The 22,527-nt window shown below is 44.1% G+C and overlaps 1 protein-coding gene across 2 annotated transcripts in view; it reads left to right on the plus strand.

The window, feature by feature from the left end:
* LOC121685861 (protein bicaudal C homolog 1-like) overlaps nucleotides 1-22,527 on the plus strand; it is a 54,497-nt gene that overhangs the window by 25,173 nt on the left and 6,797 nt on the right. For both annotated transcript variants that reach the window (XM_042066690.1, XM_042066691.1), the window contains 11 exons: nucleotides 1,274-1,432; nucleotides 4,138-4,191; nucleotides 9,343-9,525; nucleotides 11,757-12,020; nucleotides 13,358-13,483; nucleotides 13,960-14,170; nucleotides 15,402-15,554; nucleotides 17,555-17,730; nucleotides 21,254-21,395; nucleotides 21,572-21,725; nucleotides 22,086-22,245. In XM_042066690.1, the coding sequence (XP_041922624.1) occupies nucleotides 1,274-1,432; nucleotides 4,138-4,191; nucleotides 9,343-9,525; nucleotides 11,757-12,020; nucleotides 13,358-13,483; nucleotides 13,960-14,170; nucleotides 15,402-15,554; nucleotides 17,555-17,730; nucleotides 21,254-21,395; nucleotides 21,572-21,725; nucleotides 22,086-22,245 (1,782 nt within the window). The remainder of the gene's footprint in view (nucleotides 1-1,273; nucleotides 1,433-4,137; nucleotides 4,192-9,342; nucleotides 9,526-11,756; nucleotides 12,021-13,357; nucleotides 13,484-13,959; nucleotides 14,171-15,401; nucleotides 15,555-17,554; nucleotides 17,731-21,253; nucleotides 21,396-21,571; nucleotides 21,726-22,085; nucleotides 22,246-22,527) is intronic.

Below are 22,527 nucleotides of genomic sequence, written 5' to 3' on the forward strand. Positions count from 1 at the left end.
ACATTTATTTTATATTTGGCCTGTTATGAAATCATGTATTGAACAATTTAAGCACAGCTCAGCTTTAAGAAACTCAAATAGCCTAGATGCATGCTTAGCATTTTGTGATCATTAAGGCTACTTTCACAAACTCTTAGCGGTCCTCTGATTTACCAATATCTAGGCGATATTTGTAACATTTATTTTGTATTTGGCCCGTTATGAAATCATGTGGAACAATTTAAACACATTGTAAAACTTAAAGCCCAAATTTGGAGACATCCATGTATGTCGAACTTTACTGTAAATTCATTGGATTCAATGGATTACTCTGGAACGGCTAACTGTACAGGGGACTGCTTTACACCTTTGTGTTCGGTAAGGTCTCCTGTTTATTCTGATATATGGTTTGTCATGTGTTAAAAGAAGGGTTCGTAAAGTATTCCACTGAGATGAATGGGTAGGGAGATCATGGGACGCAACCTTCAGTAGAATGTATGATTAAATTAAATTATATTATTTACTTTTCTCGCGAAACGTTCAACACAGCAATTATCGGCTAACATCGTTTAAAAGCTGAGAAAAAGCTCTTTCATGTGATACTTGTGATGTCTGTGTGATGAATAGGCTACTTCGCGAGTAGTTCAACTGAGAATGGGTGAATTTGGACGCACTTTCTTTCTTGCGCTGTCACTTTCTCCACTGCGTAAAAGACTAAATTAATTTTATTTAGCACAGGCTAAATAAAAATCGCTATTAGTAAGACGCAAAGCAGAATATTAAAAGAAGGGGGCACCAAGGCCACCGTGGCCTGTAAACCTCTGATTTTCAAAGGGGCCTCACGGCCAACGCAAGGGGCTATGACGGCCGTCGTGGCCGCCGTGAAATTCCTACCCTGGATGAGATGCTGCGGATTTGACAAAATCCTGGAGATTTTCATCATAATCTAACGGGTCTCATGAAGTAGTAAAGTATGTAAATGTGGACATGTAAAAGTGGGTCAAAATACGTCCTTGAACAGCCAGCCATACAGTTCCTCTGTCACGGAGGTGGTGGTGGCGTAGTAGTTAAGGAGCTGGGCTAGCATGTAGTAGCCTGAAAAGTTGTGGGTTCAATTACCAGCTTCCACCGTTGTGTCCTTAAACAAGGCACTTAACCCCAAGTTGCTCCGGGGACATTGGCCCTTGTCATATATGTCAAGTGTCTGCTAAACGAATAAACTTGTTTTTGTCTGTTCCAGTGTCGTGTGACAAAGTTCTTTGACCTCTTAACATCTCACCTTTGACCCCTCCAGAGTAACCGGGTTACCCTGAAGATGGACGTGTCCCACACTGAGCACTCTCATGTCATCGGGAAGGGCGGCAACAACATCAAGAAGGTGATGGAGGAGACGGGCTGCCACATCCACTTCCCCGACTCCAACCGCAACAACCAGGCCGAGAAGAGCAACCAGGTAGGACAGAGTCCTAAATCACCGATGGTTCCTGTAGCTTTACTCTTCATTACCTCGTTATCACGAGTTGGGCTACCGACGATATTACCATTGCCAGCAAAACAGAAACAGGGTCGATGCTTACTGTGCAGAGAAAACAAACTAGATCGGGGAATTGTTTCAGGGGGAGAAACCACCTCTAGCACCAAACCTTTCTCCCTAAGGGCTTGTCCACACGAAGACGCTTTTTGGGTTAAATGCAGAGGTTTTGCTTTATCTTGGCCGAGCGTCCAAACGAATCCTGTAAATGCACTGCCCGAAACCGCACTTTTTTGAAACCTGGTCCCAGAGTGTAAAAATCTGAAACCGTAGCCCTTTTGAATTCGTTTGGACAGCGAAACCGCACATCCTACTTGCGTATCGATGATGTCATCGCCACACCTCAGCTGCCCTGGATGCCTAACAATACTAGTTTTCATACATGACATTACCTACGATTACACTCCGTAGGATAAATATCACAACTGGTGCTGCACAGCACCGATAGCTTACGACTTGGTGGACTGAACACTGTTTTTCACTGTTTTCTGTGTTTTTTTATGAATTCTAGCTACTGTCAGTGACACGAGAGAACTTAAGTTATTAGGGAAGTGCGGTGTAAGTTTACATTAATTTGTGCGTAGTGCCGGTATCATTAATTTATTTTACATGTCTTACAACATAAATAAATGCATTCATAGTGAAGTCAGATATGAGCATACAAAGACGCTTAGAACTCATGTTAAGCCTATAGATGCGCACTAAATACAAATTCGCGATTTGATGCAAGCAAAAGTATCGACTGTTACTAACAAAGGTATTATAGCAATATTATAAATGTGGCGACGGAATAGCCTAGAACTTGGGTACGCCTAGCCTTTGCACTTCCCAAACTTGTGAATCGCGGACTATCCTACAACCAAAGAAAGTAAAGGAGATTATTTTTATCTGCATTAGCCAAATAAAGGACGGGACTGCACCCTTCACAAACCGTTCAAAATTAAGTTTATTAGTTTTACAGTTGACTACAGTTGACAGTTCACTATAAATCCACACAAACAATTCTGGTTTCCTTGCACTAGCCAGTTTTGTAGCCTACTCTGTCTGTTGTATGGCCTACACAGCGCGCAAGCTTTGGTCAGTTTCTGTACGAAACAGTGCCACCTATAGGCCTGGGATATGAAGTAACGTGTTGAGTCGTGTTGAGATGGATCCGTTTGGACGCAAATATTCTTGATACGGTTCCAGGGAAGACGAAGGAAAAAAGGTCTGTTTGGTACGTGTGGACTAGGCCTAAATCTCTCCCTCCAAATCAGATCACATGACCCCTTAATACCCACACACCTGTAACCAGCTGCGGGGCAGACCAGGTCACGCCCACCCATTCGCCAGGTCCTTCTCCTGGTGGTATGTCAATATCAGTATCTGACCTTAACCACTATCTGACCTCGTAACACTCGTAGAGAACACTTGACCTGACGTGACTTGACCTCATAGAGTACTTGTTTAAGTTGTTCCAACTATGACTCAAAGGAAAAGCACATACATTTATCACTGTAGCTGAGATCTGATAGGCCGAAGATAGAATACAGACGGTTACACTGGTATTGCACATTTAGTGTGCAAAATAAAGTAAGTTGAATTATTTGTATTGTTCCCTGGTGCCTCGGTTGATGTGAACATCTATTTGCATGGGCCAGCTTTGGGGCTTTTGGCTCCTGACTCGCTCTAAGGAGATGACAGTAGAGAATTCCTGCTCATCACAAACAACTGGCCCTCCATGCATACACACACAATTCTGTGAACAACACCAGATGGAAAGCCAGGACTTTTTGGTACCAGCTGGTCCCAGCCACTTCGAGTTGTTCAGCCCAAAAGTGCTTATGAAAATTGGTGTGCCTGTGTGTGTTTGTGCGTGTGTGTGTGTTGCGCCAGAGTGTGGTCAAAAGGATTATTCTGAGATGTGGTGATGAAAGGGTTGAATCAGAGGTATGAAGAGGAGAGGAACACTGCCTATGCTGTGTCATCACCTCGTCTCAGGTTTAATGAGGACAGTTTGTTTTTGAATGCACCAGTTTGTGCCCATGAAAATTTAGCTGTAGGAGTCGTAAACATACAAGGGTGCTTTGGGTTGAAGTTTTAACCCTTTAGCCGGTACAACGGGAATGTTGGAAATGTAATGTTCTGAAGAATATATGGGTTCATTCAGAGACTTATAGATAGATCTCTCTCTAGGGCTCTCCCCTGCTGAAGGGAATAGCTTTTAAAGAAAGTACCGGTAGTTAATGCAGTGTATTGTTTCATCCTGAATAAAGAGTGTGTAACTGGTTTGCATTTGTAATAATTGCACTATATATAATGTACTATTTTTACAAATTGAATTTCAGTATATTTAATGTATGAATTGTGTTATTATTGTGTAATTGTGTCAGATGGGAAAAGTGTAACTCACACTCAGAAGGTATGTATGTGAAAGTGTGTGTTGGCTGTTCACCTACACTGATTAATTCTCCTGAAAATATATCCTGAAAGCGGACCGCTTGAGTCAACAGAGTAATCACTGCAGATTTATGCTGTGTAAATCCAAATGCAGATTTGTGCTACTGGTGTTTTCCTAGAGCTTTATCAGTGAATTAATCCTCTCATTCTATCTCTTCCTGTCGTTCTTTCTATCTGCCCATCTGTAGGTGTCCATAGCAGGCCAGCCCGCAGGAGTTGAGGCTGCCAGGGCCAAAATAAGGGTAAGCTTACCTGGAGCGGCATTGCTACAGGCAGGAGCCAGCTCCTCTGTTTCCCCTGAGCATGGCAGTGAACTCAAGGAAACCACCTGCCTCTAGTCTCCTCCTATTCTCGCACTCGTGAGAGTCTTATGAAGAAGAAAAAATAAAGGGTGCTTTTTGGTTCATCCTCAGACAGAAAAGCTGAAAGGTTCCACCTTGAGTGTGGAACAGAAGATTCTGCCCAGAAGATTCTGAACAGAGGCCTTTATCGGGAAGCTTAACGGCTGAAGCTGGCCGCTGTAGAAGTTTTCGCCAAACTCCTCGCTGGATAGTAATGCTTTCAGCAAGTTTAAAAAAACAATGTCTGTGTGACTGGAGTGAATGGCTTCTCTGCTCTCTCACACATAATTTAACACCACGTAGAGCTCACCGCGACCACTGCACTGACTCATGTATGTGCACCAGGCCAAATAACACAGAGTCAGTGTTTACACAATTAGCTTTTTATTTCTCTTTTATAGCTCTTTCTCATTGCTTTCAATATATCAGCACCATCAGCGCAAAAGAGGTGGGGTTGATTTTTTAATGTTGTTTTAATAGTAATATTTCCACATTTCCTGAATGTAGAAATGAGTGGCAGAAGTAGTGTGTGTGTGAGAGAGGGAGACACATGGTACAATTAAACTTAGCACTTCAGGGTTCATACCGCACTGTTTTAAAAGGCCTGAATTGGTTGTTTAAGATGCTTTTAAAAGTACCTTCATTTCTTTTTTTAAAAGTGAATCTTTTGCTAGAACTGCTTCATTTTATGATTTTCTCTTTAATTAACTCTCCAGTCTCTCCAAAGGAACATTCAGATATTAGTCTTCATTTTGGATTAATCTTAAACGACTCCTATCTGTCCGTAGTGTGCAAGTACATTCAGTAATGCTATGCAGACCATTGCAGGCCTTTACTACGAATTAACAACAGGTGAATTGAAGGCTGTCACACACAATGAGCATTTGTGTTCTGTTGTTGTCTCTGTCCCCTTACATAATCATCCATTGCATCAGCTGTCAGATGTCAGTTTGTACTCTTGCCTCTGAATCTCCATGCCATCTGACATCAAGTGTTTTGCTCCGCGTGTGTGTGTGTGTGTGGGTGGATCGGTAGTGCGCATGCGTGTAGCTCGAACATTGTTCTGAGAATGTGTGTTCTGGCTTTTTGTCAGACTTGGTTTTTGTGTGAGACGTTGGAGCCGCTCTTCATCAGGGGGTTTACTGCGGAACGTTGGGGTCCTCTGTCTTGGCGCAGTAAATCTACTGTGTGTGTGTGTGTGTGTGTGTGTGTGTTTGGTGTGAGAGGGTGTGGACCATTTTCTTCATCAGATTCGGTGTAGGTCAGCCCTTGTTTTGGTTTCAGTGACATCAGAATTCATTACACTCTGTTACTTACTTACTTACTATTCATTACTTTTTCTGCATGCTCATATCTAGAAGAAGATGTGTGCGTGTGAGTGTGTGTGTGAGTGTGCGTGAGCGTGCGTGTGTGTATGTGTGTGTATGTGTCTTGCCGGCATGTCTGCTCCTGGATGCATCTGAGCTCGGTGTGACTGTGCAGGCTCTGTAACCCTGAGCCATGCTGTGCTGCCAGGCCCATGGGAACAGAGCTCAGCTCTCCTCCTTCAGTGCACACCCAGGCCACAGAACCCGCCACAGCCCCATCACCTACAGCCACACGCAGCAACTGCCCACCAGCTACAGGGTCTGCTGCCCCACTCTCTCCCCCTGATGCCTGGGTAACGCCAAGGTGGGGCTGGCTGACCGAACCAGGAGGAATGAGGTGGTCGTTTGATTGTTTTTTTCCCCCTCCTTTTTTAGTATATAAGTATATATACTCTTTTGATCCCGTGAGGGAAATGTTTTGTGCATTCATCCCAATCTGTGAATTAGTGAAACTCCGCACACAGTGAACACACCAAACTTCCCCCTTTCTTGAAGTGAATTCCTTCCCGTGACCACTGGCACATAACTCAGACTGTGTCCAGCGGAGAGCCTCAGACTCTCCCTTCCCTTCTGCGTTTCTCCGCTCTTCGGGGTGGAAATATGTAACTGGATGAGTGTTTGTGTTGGTCATCAGGGCTCTCAATTCCCGAGGCTGACAAGGCTGATAAGTATAAGTATGTATATATACTGTTTTGATCCCGTGAGGGGAAATTTGGTCTCTGCATTTATCCCAATCCCAATCCGTGAATTAGTGAAACACACTCAGCACACAGTGAACACTCAGTGAGGTGAAGCACACACTAATCCCGGCGCAGTGAGCTGCCTGCAACAACAGCGGCGCTCGGGGAGCAGTGAGGGGTTAGGTGCCTTGCTCAGGCACTTCAGCCGTGCCTACTGGTCGGGGTTACAAGTCCGAAGCGCTAACCAGTAGGCCACGGCTGCCCCCATGAGCATGCAATATCAGTGTTTGCGAACATGTGATTTTGGGCTACTCTGCTATATGTAGGTCAGTAACCTTGCCCTTACCACAGATCACCACTCAGACAAAACCAAACACTCGGCGCTGGAAAAAATGCCTCCTCCTTTCCCCTCCAATGACAATCAGGCCTCCAGTCTTTCCCCAAGCCTGCAGCCATATTTTAGCAGCTCACGGTTATGTGTGTACACACACATGTGTGTGATTAGGGCCTCAGAAAAAAACCCATGCCTGCAGAGCACAGGACCACAGAAACGCTCAGCCGTACACTTGTGCTCATCCGGCCAAAAAGATGTTTGCCGGTGATGTCTTTGGACTGATTGCTTTGCCACAAGGGAACCACCCATGTTGTTTTTACAGTGTGCTGTCTTTCAGTGATGGGTTTTTACTGAACTCCGTTTGCCAGGTTCACCTGTCATTTTGCAAACTGGTGAGCAGTCAAACCAAAGACAATGATTTTATGGAAAGAGGTCATTGAAATTATACTTTCGGTGCTACAAGGTCATGCTTAGAAGTAAATAGTCAAGCCACTAAAAGACTAGAGTTTTAGGTAAGAAATAGTACCGAGGTAAGGAATTAGTCTGCTTTTCAGTGACATTTTATGACATTTTAAACCACTTGGAACCTAATTTAAACCACTATCAATATACATTTTTAAAGTTGGCTTTAAAACCCTTTTAACACAAAAAAGAGAATTCCTGAAATTAAATGAATTCTGCTTTAAAACCCCTTTTAACACAAAAAAGAGAATTCCTGAAATTAAATGAATTCTGCTTTAAACCTCAACAGTTAAAAAAAATCATGTTGTTATTGTTTTGGTGAGGCCTCAGTGACCACACTTGCAGACTTCTAGGAAACTTCTGCCAATATCGTACTGACAAACTAAAAGCTACCATTACTGTTCACAAACATACTTTTGAAAATCTTTATTTTCTAAACTAGAGAGTACTACACTTCTTTGTTGAAATCATCTGAAAAGAATGATCCTTGTTCTTGCTTTGTCCAAAATACACTGTGAAAATTCTCAGGGAAAATGAAGCATCAGAGAGAGTTCAGGATAGAATTGCAGTACAATCATGGTAAACCACAATGATCAGGGTTTTTTCTGTTTTAATATGACAGAATCTGCTCTTTCTAAGTAAGTCCCAGTGTAAGTGCTGTAGTTCCTTTCATGTCCCTGCTGTCTTACTTGAAGGAGAATGAGGTAATAGGCAAAGGGATTTTCCATATTTACTGAGGCTTACTGGTAATGTCTCATGCATATTTGCTCATTTAGAAGATTAAGCACCCATATGTTCTAGTCTCAGTAGACAGAGTCCCAGGGATCAGCAGATTCCAGCACATGGCTGTGAATCTGTTCATTTAATTAACAAGCTGTTTTAAGCAGGTCACTTTGAGTTAGCCCCTAAGGAGGTTGGCGCTCGGTGTTTAAAGCGTGTATCAGAAATAGGGGAGGGAATTTGCACTTGCGCATCACACCTCCTTAATCCGTTCATGATGGGCGTCTGTCCTCTTTGAGACTCTTCTGTGTGATTGTCATTTAAACCACATATTTGTTCAATGGCAGAATGTTACAAGCTTTTGGTTATAAGATGACTTTAAACATTTTCCCCCTTTTTCTCGCTCACACACTCTCACATACAGACTTGAATTTCCCCTTGGGGATCAATAAAGTATCTATCTATCTATTTATCACACACACACACACACACACACACACACACACACACACACACACACACACACACACACACACACACACAGGGCGACACAGCATTCTCTTACTCCTACACCCCATACACAGTCTCTGCCTTCCCTTTTTTCTATTTTCTTGCTTTTGCTGTATTAAGGAAACTTGATCTAAATGTTAGCTGTGTGAACATATGGGACTGATCACTGAGCATTTTTGTCTGGTAATTTATACTGTTTGTAGTTCTCAGTCAACCAAGAGCCTTGGCACCTTGCCTGTTTTTTTGTGTGTGTAAGAAGCCGAGGAGTTCAGAGGCCATTTGTGTATTTGTTTTTGTTTTTGTTATTGTTACCTTATGAAGCAAAGTGGTTAGCCGAAGTGGTTAGCAAGTCAGCAAGTCAGCCTCCCCCACCCACCCACCACAGCCCTCTTGAGGCCATTGTTGTGAATGGCCCCAGTAATGAATGGTGATTGATAAGTTGGTTTCATCTGGCCTGCTACTCTGCTGCACCGGGTGCTTATGAATATTTATGAGTCTGCCAGTGGACCATGTCAAAATTATGTGTGTGTGTGTGGATCTGCTTGTGTGTGTGTGTTTGAGTGTGTGTGTGTGTGTGTGTGAATGGTGGTTTAATGAAATCTGATTAGGTGTTGGATGTACTACCTGTACTGAATGTGGTTCCAGTGAATGGTTGGTACAGCTGTGTATAGGTGAGCAGAGATGGTGGCCAAGAGCTGCCTCTCCCTTCCAGACTGCTGGGAACATTTAGTCCCATTTCCAGCACGGGAGCAACCCAAGACCTCAATGATGGATTGTGCTGCCCTCTCTCTCCTACTCAAGGCGCTCTCATAAAGGGTCATCATTCTAAAGGGTTGAAATGGGTCTTTCTTCCTTTCTTTTATTTTCTGTCCTTTCTTCCTTTCTTTTCTGTCCTTTCTGTCCTTACTTTTCTATTTTGGTTTCTGGTTGACTCTTCTCTTCCTCTCTTTTTTTCTCTATCCCTCCGTCTCTACTGCAGGAGCTGCTTCCTCTGGTGCTGATGTTTGAGCTGCCTGCGCTGGTGCAGGCCGACCCCAGCTCCCCCGCGGTGCAGCACCTCTGTCAGACCTACAGCTTCACCGTCTCCTTCAAGCCCCCCTCGCGCCTCTACGGGGCCACCGGGGTGGTGCGCGGCTCCCAGAACAATGCCTCTGCTGTGCAGGTGAGCCACGGGGCTGGGAGTGTGAACGAATCCATGGAGAGCTTAAGCACACCTGGGTTGTGTGTGTGTATGAGAACATACAAAAAAATGGGTAATAAATGTGTGAATGAATGAAACAAAAAGGACACACACACACACAGCAAGAGTGTGACACATGCACACACATAAGAAAAATACACACAAACACACAATGAACCGCATGAACAGTCACACATACAAAATAGACATCCATAATACAGTACACACAAAGTCAAAGTCAAAGTCAGCTTTATTGTCAATTTCTTCACATGTTCCAGACATACAAAGAGATCGAAATGACATTTCTCACTATCCCACGGTGAAGACAAGACATATTTTACCAATTTAAGTCCACAGACAAACATAACATTCAAGTAAACAAAAAAGTAAGTAAATAAGAGGGCACATATAATAATGAAAAAATAAGAGCAGCAAAATTTGGTTGAAATTGTGCATAGACAGTCAATAAAATACTAGTGCAAAGTCAGGCCAATAAAAGGCTTGGGTAGTTCTGTTTGACCTAAGTAAGAAAGAAAAGTGGCATAGTGGTGCTCTCAAAACACAAGGCCACATATACAGTAGACAGAAATGCACACTGGGCCCCAGCTGTGGCGCAACTGGCTGGGGCACCTGCACCGTACGCCGGCGACCCGGGTTCGATTCCCGCCCCTTGGTCCTTTCCGGATCCCACCCCAGCTCTCTCTCCCATTCACTTCCTGTCACTGTCCTATAATTAAAGGCATAAAAAACCCCAAAAAATATACAAAAAAAAAAAAAAAAGAAATGCACACTGACCCATATTTCACACACACAGTAAAAGATAAGCTAGAAAGACAAAGAACAATTGCAGTATGGCTCTCTTTCTAACCAACATCCAATAAGCATCTGCAAATCTGTGTCCTGAGCAATCACAAACACACCCACTATACATGCTGACATTCTAACACACACACACACATATTGCTTGTCTTGCTTTGTTTGTGTTGACTTGGCAAAGTGTTCAGTAAACAGTTATTGAGTGCACATCCCACCTTCTGGCAGGTGCAGGACAAAAGAAAACTTACTCAATTGAAGAAATATAAGGTCCGCAACACTGCTTTTGCCTGAAGAAGACCGTTGTCTGTTGTGCATTAAATATATGGTAGTCAAAAGCAGTGTTGTGGACATTATATTTTTTCAATTTACTTGGTAAAGTGACCTTGAGTCTGAGAAAGGCGCTATATAAATAAAACGTATTATTATTATAATATATATATATATATATAATAAACAAATACACATTGATCAGTTCCAGCGTGGCAGTGCATAGTACAGACTTCATGAAAATCTCTCTCATCATTCCATATGGTTTGGAGGGGGAGCTGGGCAAAAAGACAGGCTGAAAACTAGGCCATGCTGTGGTCTGGCAAGGCTGCAGAGGGAAACTCTGCTTGACTGTGGTGTGTGCAGTAATGAAGGATAACGCACCGCAGTCCGATATTTGATCGCCCGACGCACCAGAAGACTGCAAGCGTTTCTCTGATGCTCTTCTAGGGCTGGTTTCCTGGGCATGGATTATTACAAAGAAGCCTTTTTATAATGGAGACTACCCATTCAAAAATGTGTAATCCCTGTCTGGGAAAGCAGCCCAAAAGGTTTTAGCTGCCCAGTTGGATCATCTGGTAGCCATGTCAACTGTTTGTGTGTATATGCCTTCCTGTTTGTGTGTGTGTGTGTGTGTGTGTGTGTGTGTGTGTGTGTGTGTGTATTTTGGATGCTTTTTTTGGTTGGTGTGACTGTTCATGTTTGTGTGTATTTGTTGCTGTTGGCATGTATTCATTTATTGTGCGTGTGCGTGTGTGTCACTCTTACCTTGTGTGTGTATATGTGTCTGACTGTGTGGGTTTGTGTGTCTGTGTTTATGTCTCAATCTTGCTGTGTGTGTTTGTATGTCTGTGTGTGTGTTTGCGTGTGTGTATGTCTGTGACCGTGTGCGTCTGACTGTGTGTGTGTGTGTGTATGTCACTCTTGCTGTGTGTGCACCACTCTTGTTGTGTGTGTGTGTGTGTCTGTCTGTCTGTGTGTGTGTGTGTGTATGTCACTCTTGCTGTGTGTGTGTATGTGTGTCTCACTATGTGTGCATGTGTGTGTGTGTGTGCGTGTGTCTGTGTGTGTGTGTGTGTGTGTGTGCGTGTGCGTGTGCGTGTGCGTGTGTGTGTGTGCACGCGCACCAGAGAGGCACGGCCCTGCTGCTGGAGCACCTGGCGGGCTCGCTGGCGAGCGCGGTGGCCGTGAGCACGCAGCTGGACATCGCGCCGCAGCACCACCTCTTCATGATGGGCCGCAACGGCAGCAACGTCAAGCACATCAGCCAGCGCACCGGCGCGCAGATCCACTTCCCCGACCTGAGCACAGCCGCGCCGCTCGCCCACCGCAAGTCCACCATCTACATCCAGGGTTCCGTCGACGCCGTCTGCCTCGCCAGGCAGCACCTCATGGTACTGGGCAAACACCAACTCTGAGGAGTGAGAGGCGTGTGTCTGTCTGTGTGTGTCTGTGTGTGTGTGTGTGTGTGTGTGTGTGTGTGTGTGTGTGTGTGCGTGTGTCCTTGTGTATGCGCATGCGCATGGGCAGCATTGGGGCAGCCGTGGCCCACTGGTTAGCACTCTGAACTTGTAACCGGAGGGTTGCCGGTTCGAGCCCCGACCAGTGGGCCGTGGCTGAAGTGCCCTTGAGCAAGGCACCTAACCCCTCACTGCTCCCCGAGCGCCGCCGTTGAAGCAGGCAGCTCACTGCGCCGGGATTAGTGTGTGCTTCACCTCACTGTGTGTTCACTGTGTGCTGTTTGTGTTTCACTAATTCACCGATTGGGTTAAATGCAGAGACCAAATTTCCCTCACGGGATCAAAAAAGTATATATACTTATACTTATGTGTTAGAGAAACTGACAGACAAAGACCATGTGTTTTTGTGTTTTTAGTGTGGGTGGGTGTTAAGAAACAGAGAAGGACCATGTGTGTATTTGAGGAAACTATGTGCATGTGCGTAGGCGTATGTGCGGGGGTGGGGGGGGGTTGCGGGGTGTGCTTTGTCTGTGTCAGCCAGTGTTTACTGCATGTCGGTACTGGCGAGGAGCCTGCATTCCTCTGGTGGTTTGGTCAACATGTTCCATAAAATATCCTCTGATCGTATTTGGGTCTGAACTCCTCAATGAACCCCTTAGTGCTGCGAGTCTGTAGGTCACCCCCATTGGAGAGGAGCATTGGTGGAATTCCGCACGCTGTAGCTCCACCGCAATTGTTAGTCTCACCCTAGAACCACAACAGATAGTCGGCCCATAGATATCTCTGTCTTTGTCTCCGGAGTGCTACACACTATTTAAATTAGACTTTTTCCCAACTTTAAAACACAGGGTATAATTGGTAGTTTAGAGAATGTGATTGTTTAGTTCTGTCTGTCAGGGGAGCATGCATCTTCTCTCTAAACATCCTCTGCGAGAAAACAAAGTCATTATGCTGTCAGAATTTCCACCCTCTGCACTATTTCCTGCTTGTGATGTGTGGACCCTTGAATCAAATGCTGACATGACAAAAGTCATGCACACACCTCAATTATACATACACACACACACACACACACACACACACACACACACACACACACACACACACACACACACACACACACACACACACACACACACACACAAGACAAATCTGGCACCTGGCAGCATAATGACTATCTAATACTTGTGCTATTTATAAACAGATTTGACCTACTGGATATTTAATGTCATCAATGAATGTGTGTGTGTGTGTGTGTGTGTGTGGTGCAGGGTTGTTTGCCCCTGGTGTTAATTTTTGATGTGAAGGAGGACGTGGAGCCCCAGTGTGTCAGTGCCCTCATGGAACAGCTGGACGTCTTCATCAGCATCAAGCCCAAACCCAGACAACCAAGCAAGGTAACATATACACATACACACACACACACACAACATCAACACACACACACACACACAAACACTTGCACAGATGCAGATGAACTGCACATACACACACTCACATAAACAGGAAGAAAAAGCAAAGACAGCAGGAATTTCTCATTCTTTCCAACACAACATTCCCACTTGTGTAGATACAACAGAAGAGATGCCTGCAAGCTCAACACGTCCACCTCTTGTAATGGTCTATCTCTAGCATTCAGGGTACGCCGTTTCACAGACACCAGCACACTCTCTCACAGGCTCTGGTAAAACCCTTTGCTTTTGTGACGACACTTGAAGGGGCTGTTGAAGGTTCCATACATATGAGTGCTATTTTGTAAGCCTGGTGATGGATGGCTATAGGGCAAAGATTTAGCAAAAGTTCTCATCAATGCATTCAAAGCTTTCTTCCTGTCGCTGTGTACCTTTATGAATGTTCTCTCCCTTCCTTCCAGTCTGTGATTGTGAAGAGTGTGGAGAGGAACGCGGGGAACATGTACGAAGCCCGGAAGGTTCTACTGGGCCTGGAAAGCGGAGACTCCACCTCGGCCAGCATCAACGGCCACTCTCCCTCCTCCTCCAATGGCCACACCTCTTCACCCACCCTCCTCTGTCCGGTCGGCCTGGACATCCTCGCCTCAGCTGGCCTGGGGCTGAGCACTCTGGGTAATCTGTTCTGCACCACACAATAGCGTTTTTTTTTTTTTTAAAGTCTGAGTTGAAATGTGGCAATGGCATCCAAGAAAACACATTGCTAATGTGTTGCAGCTGATGTAGAATGCGATGTGCGTTCTATTTGTAGAATGTTCCTAATAGCTCACTGTTGTGGAATGCAGAATATGCCTCAACATTCCAGCTGTTCTGTAAGCAGTTTCCTGTTGCTTACAGTTTCCTGATGCTGACTCTTTGCCTTGGCTTTAGACTTGAGAGCAGATATTTACTGGATAACTCACTTTTCACCAAGGTCATCTTTGTTCCCTGGGTGTTGACAGGGGATGACAAATGAGTTCTTTTTAATGCCTTAGTGATTAAAAATAAATATTGGTTTTGAGTGAATTTTAAGCTTTCATTCCTGGAAGCATGACCATCTCCCTTGCTTAAAACCCTCCAAGTAATGAAAGTTATTATAGCCAAAAGGAAGACAAGCAATGAAGAACGGTAGACCAATATGACGTTCGGATCTTTAGAACTTAGGTCCTCTGCAATCACACCGGTTCCTTCACTGATTACAGGCCACGGAGGCCAAGTAGACCAACCTTATTTTAGCCTTCTATTTTAAACTCCTGAAACCACTGTTCTTCTCTCCCTACTGTGTGCCTGGCAGTCATGTTTGGGACACATCTGAGTGAAAATGAAGCTCGCCAGATTTGCACACACTGGTTATTATGGTCCCGTGCGACTTAACATGTCACAGAGATCTGGGCCAACGAGTACAGTAAATCTTTCAATTTTATTTTTTTTTGTGGTCAAAACTCTATTTGTTTTAAAGACTACTAATGTAATGCAAAAGAAATGGTCAAGTCAGCTGTCTATTACATTACAGTAATCATTATCTAATTATGGTTACACTTTCAGGGCACACTTTCATTCAAAGTGACTTACATTCTAACAACAATGACTATTACATTACCATTGAAAGAGCATCAAATTGATAGCTAACTTCAATTACAACTGACAAGGTTTTTTCACTTTTTTGTGTAATAACTGTGAGTATTATAACCAACAATAGCAGTTAAATGTTTTAAAAGAACATTTTGCAGTACTGTTGTTATGTTAGTTTGTGTTGTGTGTTCATGTCTATCTGTTTTTTTTTTTTGTTTTTTTTTGTTGTTTTTTTTAAAGACTTTATTAATTTAATTGTTCTGTGTTCTTGGTCATTCACTCCCTTGTCCACCAGGTCTCCTGAGCTCAGCAGTGGGCCCCGGTCTGAACGGGGCGTCAGCCCCAAACTCGGCCCTGAACGGGTCCAGCGTCGGCGTGGGCTCACCCTCAGGGCCGTGCCCCCCCTCCCTCTGGACCAACGCCCTCACCACCCCGTCCAGCACACAGTGTGAGTGCGGAGCTCCTGTGGTAGACCACCGCACTTCAAAGTTTTGGAGAAGTGTGTTAGACCCCTTTTATAGTTGTGTGCTGTGTGTGTTTCACTAATTCACGGATTGGGATAAATACGGAGACCAAATTTCCCTCACAGGATCAAAAGAGTATATATACTGAAAGAACAGCATGAAGGGGTATAATGTCAAGATGCCTTTGCTTAATTTCAAAATCCAGGAGATTACAATCTTGTTCACATAGAACAGCACAGTATTCATTGATAAAGAGGTGCACAAAAGGGAGTGTACACAGAAATAATATGGTTAATATGGTTGTCTTCACACATATGTGCTTTTTGCAGTGTGAAATTAAGTAAAGGCATCTTGACATTATACCCCTTCATGCTGTTCTTTCAGTATATATACTCTTTTGATCCCGTGGATTTTGATATGACAAAGATTTGTACCTACATCATAATGTTCACCAGAAATGACACACATTCATAGTATAATATTGGATTTGAAGTATAGTAAGTATAGTTCAAGTGATGTGGTCTGAAATGAAATGAAATCCTTGGTTCTTTATGTAACTTGATAGGGGCTATCAAAGGGACTATCAAAAGATGTGTGTTTGGCAGATGGAGCATCAGATGTAATTTCCTAATCATGTTTAAATAGCAAGTTGCATAATGTTCCATCATTGCTCATTTTCCACTGATTTTCCACTCATTATTCTTTCTCCCTCATTATTTTGTGTGGAATCTTCTTGGAACATTCCCGAATGGAAAATTATGGAAAATGCTCAAGAATCTCATAGTCCTTGGTCAGATCCTGCTCATGATTGACTCAAGAATAAATAATTCAATGACGTGATGGGTCAGAGGGAACTAAACCTGCTAACACGCTGATTTGTGTGTGTGTGTGTGTGTGTGTGTGTGTGTGTGAGAGTGAGTGTGTGTTGGCATATGTATCCTCATCAGATATGCATTGTAATGGTCTTGTTTACTGTGCCAGACTATTAAGTACATGTACACACACTCATGCACAATATTACTTTCACTCCCTTGGCCTCATCCTTTCCCCTGATATATCTCTGGAACTCCAGCAGAGGGCACTGTACTGTGGGGGCTCCACCTTTTGCTGAGTTACATTTTTAACTTTAATATGATCTGGAAGCTCTCTTATGAACAAATGCTTGTTTATAATTGTTGGCGATCCTAGAGGTTTTTTTTTAGGAAATGTTGTATGTGAGTCTTTGCATGCAGGTTGTGTGTTGAATGTGAGTCTTTGTAGCCCAACAACTCAGAAAGGACAACAGCATTCAAAGCCCTGTCTAAATATTGTTATGCTTACAGTTAGAAACTGGGCAGGTCTGGAAAGACTCACTAGGTGGTCCATAGCTTAAGTCATGTTGCAGGTGTTCTCTCTTACTGAGAATTTACACTGCAAGCAAGATGTAGCCGTGAGTGAAACATAATCAGTTTACTCTTCCTCTGATGTGATTGTAATGGTGTGTTTAACAATATGTTTTTGTGTATGCTTCAGTTATGCCTTTAAAAATAGACCTGAAGGTTGAAAACACACTCTCATGTGCAAAGCACTGGCGCTCTAAATTGTTGAATTGATTCCAATGGAATTTAGTCTGTAACAGTAGACCAGAGCCATGGCTCATGGGTCTGCAATAGACACATTCAGGAAGAACAGTGAACACTCTGAGATTTATTTGAGAAAAGTCAGTTTGGCTAGGTCACATACTTTAGGCCTTTGTGTTTCACATATTAACAAATAGCTTCTTGTCGATAGAAATGGTTTGGGAGATTTACCAGTAAGATGGAGGACTGGCCTTAAATCAGTCTCTCTCTCTCTCTCTCTCTCTCTCTCTCTCTCTCTCTCTCTCTCTCTCTCTCTCTGAAAATCAAATGGGCTTTATTGGAAGACAAACCCCTCTTTTGTATCGTCAAAGCATTCCTGCATTATCTCTTTCTTTTTTGTTTCTCTCTCTCTCTCTCTCCCTCAGGCTTCTCGTCTGCCCTGATGCTGCACCAGGCGTCCCAGGCGTCTCTGAGCAGCATCCTGCTGTCTGGAGTGCAGGCCTACACCCAGAGCACCCCCTCCCCACCCCCCGGCCTCACCCCCATCCACAAGCCCACCGGCGGATCTGCCGCAGACTGCCACCTGAACGGCCACGTTAAGGTAACATGCACATACTGTATAAGCACACATGTATACTGTATGTACACTTAACACCATCCAAACTCGCATACCTTGGCCACAGTCTGCCACCTTAATGACTATTTAAGATGATTCTCACACACACACACACGCACGCACGCACGCACGCACGCACGCACGCACGCACACACACACACACACTTAAACACACACACCCTAACAGTCTACCACTTCCTCTATGATATTTCTGCTGGCCAAGCTAGGCGCCAGTGCCGAGTTTCTGCTGCCCTTGCAAGTATATGTTGAAACATAAAGGGTAAAGTAATATCCCCTCTGGGCCGCTTCAAAAGATGTCATTAAATATGGGCACCATAAACGGTGCACAGTAGTTTACTATTTCCCATTTCCCCTCATGATGCTGCTGTATTCTGTGTAAATTAATGTGTTTGACATCATTTGCACTGGAAACTTGCTAATAGTCCATGAGCCACAGGCCCAAAAAGGGGCGTGTCACTAACACTGGGGGGGGGGGGGGGCAAATTCTCACTATATTTTTCTGAAAGCTACATATCTCTGGAGTATAAAATGGTATGATAGCAAGTTGGATCTTGTAGCTTTGTGGCTGTACAGGCCTTTGAGTTGACCTCTGGTTTGAAAAAAAGGAAATTCCGACTATTGGCTTTTTTTTGTGAAACCACTCATAAGAGATACAGCAACAATCATTGATGGAATGTCTCTGGTCCAGAAGGTCAATAACAATGTCTCAACTTATGCAGACATTGCTGCTGCTATTCATAGCATGATCCATAAAGAGGCAAAGCAGAGGCAGATATTTTTTTAGATTAAATTAGATTAGATTTAGCTTTATTGTCATTGTGCAGAGAACAAGTACAGAGACAACGAAATGCAGTTTGCGTCTAACCAGAAGTGCAAAAAAGCAGAAAAGTGCAATGTGATATACTGTACACAGTATAGGCAGGTGGTGCATAGACAGGACAAGAAATATAGTGCAGTGTAGACAGTAGTATACAGTTGTTTTGCAGAAGGTGGTTTAGAGTAGCATAAATTAAATATATATATATAAATATGTGCAGTGTACAGTATTAGCAGTTACCTTATAAGAGCAGAATAAATATGGCTATGTACTGTAATATGAACAATGTATGAACAACATGTACAGGTATGTGCAATGTAGTGGCGGTACCATTATAGTAGTAGTAAGAACAATATAGATATATGCAGTGTATATTAACATATATTACAGAAAAACTGAATAAATATGAATATTTAGTATGAACCATATAGACAGATATGTACAGTATATACAACTGTGTGCAGTATGGTAACAGTACCATTGTAGTGCAGAAACAGTAATATTACAATAGTATTAATTGTGTATGTGCAGGATGAAAAGCAGTGGAATATGGCTATGTACAGTAAAAAGTGTAATTACAGTATGTACATTTGTAAATAAATAGATGGATGGGATAGATGGGTGGGATAGGGTAGTGCAGTTGTGGAGGGGGCTAGGGGATGTCCGCCTCCTAGTTGTCCCTGTCAAGGTTGCCATGGTCGTGGACACCTCAACAGGCACAGGCAAGGAGGCATCAGGCGGGGGCGGGGCAGGGGGAGATGGGGGCTTAGTTTGTTGGATGTCACCGGGATCGATGGATGCAGAGCTAGAGTTCCGTAGGGTGACAGCCGCAGGAAAGAAGCTTCCTCTGAACCTGCTGGTTCGGATGCGGAGAGACCTGTAACGCCTCCTGGAGGGGAGTGGAGTGTACAGTCTGTGGTTGGGGTGAGAACAGTCTTTAATGATGCGCGCCTTACACAAGCATCGCTTGCCCTGGATGGCCTCGATGGAGGGGAGTGAGGAACCGGTGATGTGTTGGGCAGTTTTCACCACCCTCTGCAGTGCTTTCCGGTCGTGGGCAGAGCAGTTGCCATACCAAACTATGATACAGTTGGTGAGGATGCTCTTGATGTTGCAGCAGTAGACGTTCACCAGGATCTGAGGAGACAGATGGACCTCAGAAAAAAGAGACGCTGGTGAGCCTTTTTGATCAGGGTAGAGGTGTTGAGGGTCCAAGAGAGGTCCTCAGAGATGTGGACACCCAGAAACTTGAAGCTGGTGACATGCTCCACCTCAGTCCTGTTGATGAGAATGGGTGTGTATGTGTGTGTGCTAGCTTTAGACTTCCTGAAGTCCACAATGAGCTCTTTGGTCTTCTTGGTGTTGAGAGCCAGGTTGTTATCAGTGCACCACGATGTTAGGTGCTGAACCTCCTCCCTGTAGGCCGTCTCATCGTTATTGCTGATGAGCCCAATCACCGTAGTGTCATCTTTAAACTTGACAATGGTTTTAGAGCCATGTACAGGTGTGCAGTCGTAGGTGAAGAGGGAGTAGAGGAGAGGGCTCAGCACACATCCCTGTGGTACACTGGTGTTCGATGTTTGAGGAGGTGCGATTATCTAACCTAACAGACTGAGGTCTGTTGGTTAGGAAGTCCAGAATCCATAAGTTTGGTTTTTCTTTTATCACATACACATATATTGGTAGATGTTTTTTCTTTACCTTGACATGTTTCGACGTATACTTCCATCTTCATCAGAAGGTCACACGGTGGAGTAGTGTGACACATTTTTATCAGCTGATGTTGTTACGGAGGTGTGATCCACCTGTCAGTTTTTTGACAGGTGGACCACACCTCCTGCATGCCAGAGTCATTAAGCAGGAGAACAACCGATACCACCGCTGGATAAAGGAGACGATTGAAATAAGAAAGCGGAGCCCAAAGACGATGAACAGAGATGAGGGAGCATATATGCTCTCCCATACCTGGAGTGCCGTCCTGGGGGGCGGCTGACTGACAGCAGGAGGTGTGGTCCACCTGTCAAAAAACTGACAGGTGGATCACACCTCCGTAACAACATCAGCTGATAAAAACCTTCTGATGAAGATGGAAGTACAGTATACGTCGAAACATGTCAAGGAAAAACATCTACCAATATAGGTGTATATGATAAAAGAAGAAGGTAGAATAGTAATGATCAATAAGGTCTGCATTCAGGTATTGCCATAACATATTGCTCTGAAAACTCAAATTAGCTTTTTTTTGCACATAAATCTTGAATTTTATCAACCAAAATGGAGAGCAAAATCACATAATGAGTCAAAATATGTATGCCAACATCAAACACCACATATGCATCAGTAATAATAAGATTTGGATTATTTTCTGGGCTCTTATGAGTGTTTTAACAAAAAAAAGCCAATAGGTGGAATTTCCTTTTTTTTCAAATCAGAGGTCAACTTTGAAGGCCTGTACAGCCACAAAGCTACAAGATCCAACTTGCTATCATACCATTTTATACTCCAGAGATATGTAGCTTTCAGAAAAATATAGTGAGAATTTGCCCCCCCAAGTGGTAGTGACGACCCCCTGTGGCTCATGGACTATAAGGCACTCTTCAGCATTCCCTCTCACTCTTGGTGTGTGTGTGCGTGTGCCTGCGCGTGTGCGTGTGTGTCTTTGTACAACAGCATCCAGGTTCCGTGTACAGTCGCATATCCTCCGCCTCCCTGGCTGATGTGGTTCTGAGTCCAGCCCACTGTGACCCTGCCCCTCAATCCAACACACACAACCCGGCAGAACCGCTGTCCAGCAAGTCCAGCTCTGATGAAGGTATACACACACACACACACACACACACACACACACAGGTCTACATAGGCTAATTTGTAGGGCAGCTCTGCCAGTTGGTCAACATGACCTCTCCAAACACAGAAGATACTAACAACTCTAATCACTATATGGCCTATGGTCATATTTATACCTTTTCTGTCTGCGGCTCCCTCCAGGTTCAGACACGTTTGTTGAGGTGGGCATGCCCAGGAGCCCGTCTCACTCGGCCAATGGCAACGACCTGAAGCAGATGGTGGCCTCCTGCAAGTCGTCGTCAGGAAAACGGCAGACCGTGGAACTGCTGCAAGGCACCAAGAACTCTCACCTGCAGTAGGTTATGCTGCAACCTCCACACAACCAAACACAAACATTTACCATCCTGTCATGTTCTGATGATCTCTTGAGGGCAGTATATTGTTTGCTTCAGCCAGTATATGGACTTCTCATGCCTTATACTAAATGCGTTTGTTTGTGTGTGTGTGTGTGTGTGTGTGTGATTTTAGTGTTTTGTTCATCTTACTTGATAGTTCATATAATTTTTTTAAGTGTGTGTTTGTAATATGCAGAGAATCATATTGTGCCTCCAAAAGAGACCACTGCACATTTTTCTGATGTTATCCAACAGTTGCTGAGTTTTCTTGAGATCTTTATCTCTTAAATGTGTGTGTGCACGCGTCTGTGTGAGCGCAGTTCGGACTGCCTGCTGTCGGACGCTGACTCCAGCTCCTCAGAGAGCCCGATGGCAGATAAGCGGGCTCCTGGCAGCGAGCGGGCAGCGGAGAGGGCAGCCCAGCAGAACTTTGAGCGGATCGTACTCTCACCACAGTCTGCCACCTATGCCAACATGCAGGTACCACAAGGACTCTCTGCCACATCTGAAATATTTCAGTTTGCCCTGAGTCCCACAGATCCCAAAAACTCATTGCTTCCCATAATGGCAGACTTGTTCCTATGATGGCATTTACATAAATAATGCAAGAGCACGTTTTGTTTTACAATATGCATGTTGTACTCAATGCACTTTTGTCTGCATATTTTTACACTGGAATTGATGGCAGTGTTCAAGCAATTGCACTGTACTGGCACTGACTCCATCATGTGAAGTGCACAAACATGTACTGAGTTATTACAT

Source organism: Alosa sapidissima, chromosome 16 (assembly GCF_018492685.1).
Source record: "Alosa sapidissima isolate fAloSap1 chromosome 16, fAloSap1.pri, whole genome shotgun sequence".
Taxonomy (NCBI): domain Eukaryota; kingdom Metazoa; phylum Chordata; class Actinopteri; order Clupeiformes; family Clupeidae; genus Alosa; species Alosa sapidissima.